Consider the following 12,329-nt stretch of genomic DNA (forward strand, 5'->3'; position numbering starts at 1 on the left):
ACATTTATGTTTCTTTCTCAGTTTTGTACTTTTTAAATTTTTGGTATTACTACTTGGAGGTCTTGTTGGCCTAGGTTTTATAGTTAAATAAGTGTATGCATGGACGTTAGTGTGCACGGGCCTTCCGGCATCATGTGCCAGTCGCACCTCCCAAGGTTGGGGTGTGACAAATACCCTTAAAAATCTGAAAAAACTCCAGCATAACATGCTGGAATTTGAATTTTTTACATATGACATTCCGACATTCCAACATAATGTGCTGGAATTTTATAATGTTCTGGAGTTCCAACATAACATGCTGGAAGTTTATATGCAGGAGCTCCATAATCCAGCATATTATGCTAGAACTTTACGGGTTTCAGCTAAAATAGTGATTATTTTCAATGACTTGCAAACGCGACTATTTTTCAACTACCATTTCGAAAACTGGCTAGCCCATGCTATTTTCACAGATCTACAATAGTAGGGTAAAACAGCGAATAAATTTGGTTTCCAAAATCAATGTCAAAGGCATCAATCTCATTGCCTTTGACATTGATTTTGAAACCAAACGTGCGCAAAAACGGGTTGAGTATTTCTACTGATTTCCTGAAATTAATAAAAACAAATAGGCACTCATGCCAGTGACTATACCACAATCTTCCCCTAGTATTTGCCCCTTGACGATCAACTATTTAGCAGCTAAAGCCGCTCAAACACATAAGAACATGTTAGAAAGAAAAAAAGAAAAGCTTTCGAGCTAATCTTGCAGGCATCAAATATTAAAAATCTCATGTCTTAACCTATCAACCTGTACACATTATGAACAGCACCTACAACATACATACTATCTCACAGTGACTTACAAATTGCAATCACAATCAAACCTCAATGTATAATTCTTGTACCTATCAGAGACTAGTTTGGATGACAATGAAGATGTCAGGTGTACTAATAACTCGGAAACTGGTATATGTCATCATTTTCCATGTTAGACATGTCACCATGAGCAGTTGATGCTGTTTCACTTTCCGCTCCTTCAAGCTCAGCCTGCGGTGAAGAATATTAGTTCATATGAGTTTCCTGATTTTGAACTATGAAAGCGGATCTAAATGCTCCCAATCCCCCTCCTTAGGATTGACAATATGCAGCCCTTAGAGAGCTTCAAACATTGCTCTACTCTATGGTTTAGGTGAAGGCAAACTACCATGCTGCCAGAGAACGTGCCAAACCAAGTGGTCTAATGAGAGGAGTCTGAATAATGTTACAATTTTCTTCAATAGAATGGAGTATGCTGTGGGTAAAATACATGGATCAAGAAGCCAATGATACTGCCACCCATATCCCAGATATGCTGGAAATAATTTAGAGACAAGAACATTCAACCATAGAGTTTTCCAGTTGCATGGACAATTCCACCAATCTCCACTATTTGGATTTTTAATTTGTCCTTGTTCCATTACATACGATGTACACAACCTTGACTATTTTTACGATCACATCTCTAAGACCCACAACCTTGGTTTTTTCCAGCCTTTCAAGAAAAGGTAAAAGAAAACTAAAAGCATAATGGAATATATACTTTATGTATCTGTGTCCCTAAGATTTACAAGGAAGATAGAGGGTGGCTAAAATTCATTCCATTCAGTCCCAAATGATGTAAGTACACATTCCACATGCAAAAAAATATGTAAATTTCAATCTATCATGTATTTTAGTGACAGAAATGTCGTAGTAGAATGATGCTTCGCTTACCTTAGCTTGCCGGTACTTTTCAAGAATCCGATGATATTGCTGGCGTGCCCCCGGTGATTCAACCATTGATAGCACTCTCGAGACAGCCTCATCCAGAGCAGCATCAACTTTCTGTTTGCGGAACACCTTGAGAATGTCTTCATCCTCACTTTCATCAATTGATTCTGCGTCAGGTCGAAATCCCCGAAGACCAACACCCCTTCGACGCCACCTTAGCACCACCTTCTCCAAGATTCCAACTGCCCAACACACCTTGTATTGCTTTCTAACCTGATAGCCTCGTACATGAGCCTGCCATGGAAATCACCAGAAAGTCACTTTTTCTGCTAAAAGAATTATTTTCTATCCTCCAAACATTCCCTCTACCCCAAACCAAAAAACGAAAAAAGGAACAAGGAGATCATAATTAACTAATGATCCCAACTTATATTTTATTTATAAATAAGATTGTGACTTCTGTATTAGTGACAGATTGTATTTGAAGTCTATCAAGTTTGACCTTCCTAGAAGATAGCGTATAATGAGGTTAAAACGTCAATTTTGACTTAAAGCATATAAAGCACCTGTATCTTCACCACTTTCTGGCGGAATGCAAGGAAATCTTTCCGACCTTTCCATCCTCGGTATTTCTTCTGAATTGCTAATGCTGCTGAGTTGTAGTCCCGCGTATTGCGGAATGCCCACTTTGATGCAGCTGAAAGCCCATGAATATCATTTGAGAGGATACCATATTCATCTCCACTTGCAGTATTAGCAACAGCAGATTCTCTCTGTTGTCTTTTGCGGAATGAATGTGCTCGGAATGCAGACTGTATACGAGCAGCAGCCTGAGCTGCATTACGGACTGCAGCTAAGCTGTCCTTTAGAGAACGCTGATCCTCGTTTGTGGTGGCACTTGTGTTTGATATGCTACTAATAGTTTTTTCTGCTTCCACATCAGCAGTACCTTTTGAAAGCTCACTCTCCACCAATGTGAGGGATGAAAGATGACTGGTAAGAGCTACCTCTGAAAGATATCCTGCAAGTCCCTTATGACCACAACTGGAAGCAATTGATGCAGCAGTTTTACCAACTGGATCTCGTGAGGAGGGATCCGTAACAGCTCCAGCCGATGCCCCGAATGCGATGAGTGAAGCAACCATTTTTTCCCTGTCACAGATATGAATATTCAAATAACTTAGCTCACTATGGCTACTAAGCATAGGCCCCAGTAGAGATTGTCATTAGCAAATTCATTACACATGCAAACACTGACACAGACATAAAGAGATTGAGATTCAAGGAGTTCCCTCGATATATCAACACCCATGAAGTTCTTCAAAGCTGAATCTCTCCATGTTGTCAATATATTACTCCATAAAAAATTCGAAAAGTTGAAAAATACTGCCTAATGTGCTCAATTTTAAAATTTCACTTAGGCAAACTAGGAATGAGACAATATTTCTTGTAAACCAGTAATAACTGAGTGATCGAGTCAAAAGTAAAAATACCATTCATCTTTTTACTTATTGCATACTCAGGAGGTGGAAGCAGGACATGTTTTTTTTTTCCTTTAAAATGACTGAGAAATCCCATAGGTCAGTGGTGCACAGTTTGAAACTTGGTGGATAATGGGCCCACCCTTCTACCCTTATCCACTTAAATGCCAGGCTTTTATTTGCAGCAGGGTTCAAGCCCTGTGATGTGCGCCTAACCACACATCACGCATTGTTTACTCACCACTAGAGCAATGCCCTGGGGCCTAGAAGTGGGACATGTTTGACTTCCTAAGACCTGTTAATCCAGCTTCTATTGCTACTGACTACAAATTTTAATGTGAGAACTGAAGCACAGTGATTAGTGAAGTTGTTTATCAAACAAAAAAAACTATAGAATTACCTTCCAAAGCGTGCAGCCCAGTGCAGGGCAGTCCAGCCGTTAATATCACGGAAGTTAACACTGACTCCAGCATTTAGAATTGGGTGCAGCGCCCACTCAAATCCCAATCCAGAAACCATGTGAATTATTCCTTGCTCTTTCTTAGATAAAGAACAGCCCATCTGATTATCTTTTCGTTGCAATTTATAAGAAAGCCACTGCTGGAACTTGTCTTTTAAAAGTTCTTGAAGAAGCCAATCAATGGTTATCGTTGATGTTGAAGTGCCAAACAAAAGAGATTCAATGACCTGGGACCATGAATCTTCATTTGCTTTGGATTTCTCCAAGAAATCATTGCTCAACTCAGAACTATCTTCTTTTTGGACAGATAAGTCCAATAGAAGCATCTGCACGAACCTGACAAGTACCAACAATTCCTCTGTACTTTTATAAGCTCCTTCTACGTCAGATCGATTATTTCGAGCACAATCATCAGGCTTAACCCGATATTCAAATTCCTTCACCTCACTGCATGACTCCCTATTACCACTAGTAACACAGAGGGTGACTTTACCAGGCAAATGAGGAGGAGCTTGGCAACAGATGACACCTTCTTGAATGATCTGAATAGGAACTTCAGTATCACCAAACATGCAAGTCCACATGCACTCCGAAGGATTACAGAGAAAAGATCCAATGATAACAACCTGCATTGAAGATCTAGAACGTTATAAACATTGGTAATAATTAAAAAATGGGTGAAGAAACCAGCTGAAAACTATTAACTAGACCGTAGTATCTAACATGTCAATATCCTGAGCATGGTCATGAACATAAGGTGCACAGAAGGATTTTTTTTTTTTCCCTTTTGGTGATAAAAGGTGCACAGAAGGATTTTAAACTACTTTCATAAAAAGCTACCTTCAAATTGTTCAGCATAATTTGACTATAGGAAATCATTTACAGAGGTTTCAACTGAACAGAGATATCAAAGATTTAAGGGGGTTTTGAGCATTGAGCAGCTCCAATGTTGATAAAAGAATTAGTCATTATGAGTTGGTTACTGGAGCTAGTTGCATCTCTTCCTCTTTATGACCTTTGTATTACTTTAAACTGCTATACATTCAGGTTCCAGTCAGCATTCACAAATTAAGCCATGATATAAAAGCGTTTCATCCAAGATTTTGAAGTAATACCATTTAAAATAGCCAGCTGCAAAACAATGGAAGTCTGCGTTCTCGGAAGCCATAACTAATTATGCAAGATATTGGTGCATGGAAAACAGAACACTGAAATTTCAAATGACTAAACAAACGTATAAGCAATCCACTGGGATCTCGACACTGCTTGCACATGCAGAAAACAAATTTCAAGAAACATCGCAAGTCCACAACCATGGAGAGCAGACATGTTTTACAGAACAAACGCAAACAATCAACTAAATCATGACATGTACCTTTGTTGCCTCAGATGAATACCCCCAATCAGGGGATATATCCCGAATTGTAAATTTCTGCTTCTGGGAAATAGTTAAGCTCATCTCATCTTCAAGAGAAGTACCAATCTGATCTTGGTCAAATATTGTTGTACACTGGTCAGAATTGGATCCAAAAGCAGTTACCCCAGGAGAATATGCATGATACTTGAAATTTTCAAGTCGTTTAAAAGCTGGTATGGGAGCTGCAAAGAAACACGAGTTTTCCAGAGATTAACTAGTTAGTGACATTCTAGAGGTAGTAGATACAAATTACCCTCTGGAGATGAAAAAATGATTACCCTTCTGAGCCTCCTTTTCACTGAAATTAGGCCACTTGTCGCTTTGATATGCTTCTATGGCACCTCTCTCTGATGAGATTTGCAGCATTCCCTGTGGTAAGTACAGGCATGTGAAAACACGTCTAGATTTTAATATTAAAATGTATAGCTGATGTGGGCTTATGATAAGAGGCAGGTGTTGTATTTCGCCAGAAGGCCCTGAGATAAGGTTAAAACTTGCCCTATATCTTGATCTTATATGCATTGATAGGCCTAATGAAACAGAGATAACTACAAAATACATGTTTCTTACATTCTCATCTAACATGGGCAAAGATTTGTTTAGTGATTCAGTAGCTGTGGAAATCCCATAGTGATCCAGCATATCTTTCCAGATGTGACCATCCTGGGTCAGATGTTGATGATGAGATTCACTGCTCTCAGCTACAGAGGCACAGTATTATCAGCATACCTTCACATTTATTGCTTCTAAACTAGAAAAATATGAGAGCTCCATTTAAAGAAATAATGAACACAAAGACACGGAAGTAAATATCCAAGAGGAAGCATTGAGTTAACTGCTATCAGAACTTCAATAGTTACACTTTCACTTCTTTTTTTCATATGGTAAATAATTTCATTAATAATGGGAAACTCTACATACAAGAAATATCACTACAAAATCATACACATACACTATTTGTTAGTGGATGCCATAAAAACTTATAATTAGTTACATGTTTAAATTCAACGGTATAACTCTTTATGGTGTACAGTTTTGACTAACTCTGGGTGGACCTTCAGATGCTGATGTATCAATCTACATTCAGCTGAGGTTAAATCATCAGAGAAAATAAACAAATAAGATACTATGTTGCAAACACTTCTAACTCAAACAAGCTACTATAAAGGTCAGCATTCAACCATAAGATTCCAACAAGTGTCCAGGTCAACAGTTACAAGGCTAAGACAGGCAGTAGTCAACCACACCAAGCAAACTGACAAAAATATCTACCTAGTTCACGATAAAGCACAAATAAGTAAGAAAATCTCCAAGCTTTGAGTTGCCTGTAATAGAAATCCAAAGCAGAGAACCATAAGGATGCATATGTGCATTCTACAATAATAATGAGACATGAAAATGACAAAAACCTGAATGATGTTGCAACAACAAACTGTTTGAATTCCCCTGCATCTCGACAAGTGAACTGTCGTCACTTATTGCATCTGCATACAGGGGATCAATTTCTTTAAAGCTGTCATCATTTAAACTTAACTGCTCCTCGAGCCTTCGCAACGCGTGACTCATCTCAAGCCCCGGTGAACTCATGACCTCATTTGTTCTCCCTGTGATGTCTGACATCCTGTTATTATTGATGACTGCATCAGAGCAAATTTCTCCAGGGCTAGATTGATTCTGGTACTGCTCATAAGATTCACCGGCGATGACAGTAGAGCCCGTCTGTTGAGTAGAATAGGAGCTTGGACTGGGAGAGAAAGTAGAAGAAATTGGAGAAGATTCTGACATGAAGGCTGGATTCTGCCTACCCTGTTCTCATATGAAAAACTAATGATGTTAGGACTCGTTATACTTTTAACATATTTAAGTTCTAGCTAATAAACAGCTTAATAAGATGCACTAAACAGATATTTAATTCTCCAATATTAGCTGTACATACAGATACTAATACACAGATTGAAGAATCTCCAGCATCACATTATTGCCGCATTCACAGGGAAACAAGATTACTAAAGAAATGATGGTTGAAACTGAAGAACAAAGAACTACTGATGCACAGATCCTTTGATTGATGAAAAATTATTCAGTGGTACTGAGAACTCTTGTCATGACATCATATTAGCTGGTACTGGGTTCTAGAAGACTGACCTCAGTTATGTCTCTGTAGTGAACCAGAACGATGTGCTCGTACACACTGCCCAAGCATCCAAAGTTGTTGACAAATAAAGTAAAAAGAACAATCAGTTACCTCCCAACTTTTTGCTCTGAGAGAGAGAGATGACAGAAAAGGAAACTCTAGAATATTAAGCTTAAGTGCTTCTAAGTATCTTCCCATTCAGCTTTTTGTAACTCCTAAAATTTCGGTGCCATTTGAAACTATGGTGAGTTTAGCACCTCTTTCTTAAAAGTGCGCAAAACCAAAAAATACCATCTTACAGATAGATAAGAGAAGTAACACTCACGGATCCAACATCCAATAGCTGCGTCTCTGGAAGTTAGGATTCTGCTCTCCGTGTGCATAATAACAGTTCAGGGCTTCAGCATTTCCAACCTGGACATGGAAGAGATAAATAGGAACTACTCATGCAATGGAAAATTGTTAGGGAAACTGGAGAAGAATATGAAAAGCATATATTTTGGGGATTCATACTATCCATGTGAAACACACCATATTTTTCCCAAAAAGAGTCAGTTGCAATATCAACAACACAATATTTCCTAACAAATGTTGTTACCTTAAGCCGTTCATGTGCCTCCCCAACAGTTCTCCCATCTTTCTTCTTGCGCCAACTATGCCCATCTTTACGGAAGAATCTGAGGACCCTCTTGTTAAAGAGAAACAATGATCCACCTGTGGATACAACCACTTTGTCAGATGATATGGAAGAGGACAGCAATCTACATGGTTCAAATGTAAGAGGGTTATAGGAGACTACTGGGTGGCTTTTGAGCTGGTTCATTGGAGAGCTGGTGGTGCTCATGATTCCGCAGTATGAAGAGAACTTCAGCAGGCTTCAACCACCTGATTTGGGCTTCTCGAACCAAATCATTAATATCATATCCTGAAATGTAGAATAGCAGCAGTTGCTAAATCTTCTAGATCAGCAGATACAGATCAGTACACTCCGTTCTCAAAGGCCAAAGCGGCACCGTTCATAGGTGGTCAACCAGTAGTTTCACAAGGAAAACAACTAAATTAAAAAAGAAACAGTTTCAAGCGGTTACTTATGGAACAACAACAACAAAAAGCCAGTGTAATCTCACATGTGGGGTCTGGGAAGGGTAGTTTGTACACAAACCGTACTCTTATTTTGTGAAGGTAGAGAGATTGTTTCCGATAGACCCTCGACTCAAGAAACAGTGAAAATAAAAGTAACAACATTAGCAACAACAATATAATAGGAGTAAATGGCACAATATATAATAATAAAGAACCAGGAATAAGAAAAACATAAAGTTAGTACTACATAGTACTATTTATAAGACTAAGAGACTAATGACTACATATCAACGCTTTCCAGCCTAATTCTCAACCTCCACCCCTTCCTATCGAGGGTCATGTCCTAAGTAAGCTGGAGCAATGACATATCCTGACTAATCACCTCACCTCAATACTTCTTTGACCTACTCCTGCCCTTTCTTAGATCCGCCATGGTCAACCTCTCACACCTCCTGAACGGGCATCTATGGCTCTCCTTTACACGTGCCCGAACCATCTCAACCTCAATTTCGCGGTTTGTCCTCCACCGAGGTCACACCCACCTTGTCCCTAATAACTTCGTTCCTAATCTTGTCTTTCCTGGTATGCCTACACATCCATCTCAACATCTTCATTTTAGCTATCTTCATCTTCTGGACATGGGACTTCTTGACGGGCCAACACTCCGCCCCATACAACATACTAGATCTTACCACTACTCTGTAGAACTTGCCGTTAAGCCTTGGTGGCACGTTCTTATCACACAGGACCGCAGAAGTGAGCCTCCATTTCATCCACCGCGCTCCAACACGATGAGTAACATCCTAATCAATCTACCTGTTGCCTTGGATTACAAACCCAAGATAGTTGAAACTATCCCTTTCGGGGATGACTTGTGTATCAATCGTCACTTCTACTTGTGCTTCAGGCATCCCATCACTGAACTTGCACTCCAAGTATTCTGTTTTCGACCAGCTCAACTTAAAACCTTTAGACTCCAGCGTCTGTCGCCAAACCTCCAACCTTACGTTAACCCCCCCCCCCCTCCCCCCCGCGTCTCGTCAATCAATACTATGTCATCAGCAAATAGCATACACCATGGTACCTCCCCTTATGGCGTCAGCACATCCAACGCCCTAAGAGTCGATCCCTGATGTAACCCCATCTCCATAGAGAAATGCTCTGAGTCACCACCCGCAATCCTCACCTAAGTCTTAGCTCCCTCGTACATATCCTTAATCACCCTAATGTACGCTACCGGAACACCGCTAACCTCCAAACATCTCCATAGGACCTCACTTGGGACTTTGTCGTAGGCTTTCTCTAGGTTAATGAACACCATATGCGAGTCCTTTTTCCTCCCCAGGAACTACTCCACCATTCCCCACACAAGGTGTATGGCTTTGGTAGTTGGCCGCCCCGTGCATAAATCTGAACTGATTCTCGAAAATAGACACACTTCTCCTCGCCCCCCCTCTCCATCACCCTCTCCCAGCCTTTCATAGTGTGACTCAGCAGCTTGATCCCCCTATAGTTGTTGCAATTCTGGATATCGCCTTTGTTTTTGTACAACGGAATCATCAAACACCACGGTCAATCTTCGGGCATCTTCTTCGTCCTGAAAATGACATTAAACATACCAGTAAGCTACTCCAAGCCTGCCCAACCCGCGCTCTTGCAAAATTTCACCGGTATCTCGTCAGGCCCACTCGCCTTACCCTTATTCATTTTCTCCATTGCCTCATCGACCTCCACAACCTTAATACGCCTACAAAACCCGAAATCACTCTGATTCTCTAAGTTCTCCAACTCACCGAGCATGATGTTCCTGTCCCCTTCCTCGTTCAAGAGTTTATGGAAGTACATTTGCTACCTACGCCTAATACATGCCATGCCTCTTCTACCAATACCTTGCCATTCTCAACTTTGATGCACCTCACTTGGTCCAGGTCCAGGTCCCGAACCTTCCGCTCTCTAATCTTGGCTAACTTGTACAGCTTCTTGTCCCCACCATTGCCCCCAAGATCCTCATACAATCGTTCAAATGTTGTAGTCTTAGCCGCCGTGACCGCTAATTTTGCCTCTCTCCTAGCCTTCTTATAACACTCCCAATAAGTTCTCTTCTCCTCCTTGTCCGTGATTTCCACTAGCTTCAGATATGCCGTTTCTTGGCTCCCACTTTACCTTGGACTTCATCATTCCACCACCAGTCACTTTTATGGCCTCCCGGGTGTCCCTTCATGACCCCTAACACCACTCTAGCAGCTTCCCAGATGCAGTTCGCAGTCGTGGTCCACATATTACTCGCGTCCCCCCTACTCTTCCATGCCCCCATGGCCAACAGTTTCTTCCTCAACTCTTGAGCTTTGTCCTTAGTCAAGGCTCCCTGCTTGATCTTAGGCTGACCGTACACCGCTTTCTTCTTCCTTGCTCTCTTGATCTCCAAGTCCATTACTAAGAGTCTATGCTGCATCGATAGATACTCACTCGGGATAACCATGCAATTAGTGCAAAGACCCCTATCACACCGCCTTATAAGAAGATAATCAATCTTAGTCTTTGCTACCTTACTCCGGAAAGTGGCCAAGTGGTCCTCCCTCTTCTGAAAACATAGTAATTCATGTTCGTCTTGTCTAACATGCCTTTAGCATTAGTAAAATACAAAGTTTTAGATCAACACTAACCAAGGAAATCATGCCAAAAAATGGTCAATCCATCAACTATACATCTGCCTCAAATTAGTTGGTGTCAGCTATACTAATCCGCTATATCCATGGTGATGTACTCGCGCTCATTTCTTTCTCATACTCAATTTTTTTTTTCCTTTAAAACAAAACTAATCAAAATTCTGTCTTGAATTAAAAGATTTTAAAAATTTAACATTTACGGGTTTAACTAACTCCAAAAATATTGAAACACAGAAGGCAATTCATCTATGCTAATTGAAGAGACTAAGTACAAAAAATTACCGAACTGACAAGTAAGACTGAATACATAAAATAAAAAGAAAAGGAAAAGGACTTAACGCATGAGTGATCTAAGTAGAGTTTTATTTACCTGATTCGGCCATTATTTGTAGTCAATAAAAGCTTGTGACGGTGATGAAGAATTGCAGAGAAATTTTCCCGCCGGCTTTCATTTCAGAATTTCAATCACTTATGCAAAAGTTGAACAGATCGTATGGCCGCCGAAAAATTGACCTTGACGGATACGAGAACGGTGGCAGGCGACAGCAACGGAGACGACGGTGGTGGAGAGAGGGTGTGTTTTGACTGGAAAAGGACGGCTTCAATTTTGTAAGAGTCGATATAAGCTCTGTAACCTGAGAGTGAAAACTGTGAAAGCTACACGAAGCTACCACGCTTCAGAAATGGAGTTTTTAGTGTTGGAACTTTTATTTTTTTGGAACTCTTTTTTGTTTTCTTTTTTTTTTTTTTTTGTTTTTTGTTCTTTGTTTTTTTTTAAACGTAAGAGTAATTCCGTAATCATGGGTACAGATTGGCTCCGCACAACCTAACAGCTTGTTTGGATGGTTGTTATATTGTATTGTATTGTTATTTTTATTAGGCCAAATACATAAACGGTCCCTTTAAATTGTCCCCAACGATCAGACAAACACTTCAACTGACTCCTTTAATATTTAAACACTTCAAGAAGCTATTAAGTGTGTCAAGTAAATACATGTTGCTTATGTGGCATGTGCGTGTTTGCTAACAACATTTTGGGCGCGTGAAGTCATTTTACAAGCTCAGCACAAGCTCAAATAGCAGCTTCCATGGAGATGGATCTGTAACAATGGCTGCTCAAGCAATATCTTCAATTTGCACAATTCCAACATTAACACAAAAAGTAAGTTAATCCAAACTAGCACCTGGTTAGAGTATAGTAATGCCTTCTCGTTAACAGATTGAATCTGGAAGTCAATCCAATTGTTTTGATCTGAAAATTGGAGGTCGAATCAATTAAACGTTCGAAATCTTTGTTGAAAGCTTCTTTGTGAAGCGGAATCTACAGATTAAGGATGATTGCAGCTGATTCGATAAG

At 40.1% G+C, this 12,329-nt stretch overlaps 1 protein-coding gene across 1 annotated transcript; it reads right to left on the minus strand.

The window, feature by feature from the left end:
* Window positions 1–624: 624 nt before the first annotated feature.
* Window positions 625–11,687, minus strand: LOC109210437 (calmodulin-binding transcription activator 4-like). Its single transcript, XM_019373854.1, has 13 exons — window positions 11,343–11,687; window positions 8,023–8,148; window positions 7,822–7,937; window positions 7,549–7,637; window positions 7,235–7,280; window positions 6,499–6,895; window positions 5,660–5,790; window positions 5,368–5,458; window positions 5,048–5,271; window positions 3,613–4,298; window positions 2,298–2,883; window positions 1,735–2,025; window positions 625–1,029 (listed from the first exon to the last, which is right to left on the minus strand). The coding sequence occupies exons 1-13, from the start codon at window positions 11,353–11,355 to the stop codon at window positions 931–933; spliced, it is 2,895 nt and encodes a 964-aa protein (XP_019229399.1). The 5' UTR covers window positions 11,356–11,687; the 3' UTR covers window positions 625–930.
* Window positions 11,688–12,329: the final 642 nt, after the last annotated feature.

The sequence above is a fragment of the Nicotiana attenuata genome, unplaced genomic scaffold (assembly GCF_001879085.1).
Source record: "Nicotiana attenuata strain UT unplaced genomic scaffold, NIATTr2, whole genome shotgun sequence".
NCBI classification, from domain to species: Eukaryota; Viridiplantae; Streptophyta; class Magnoliopsida; order Solanales; family Solanaceae; genus Nicotiana; species Nicotiana attenuata.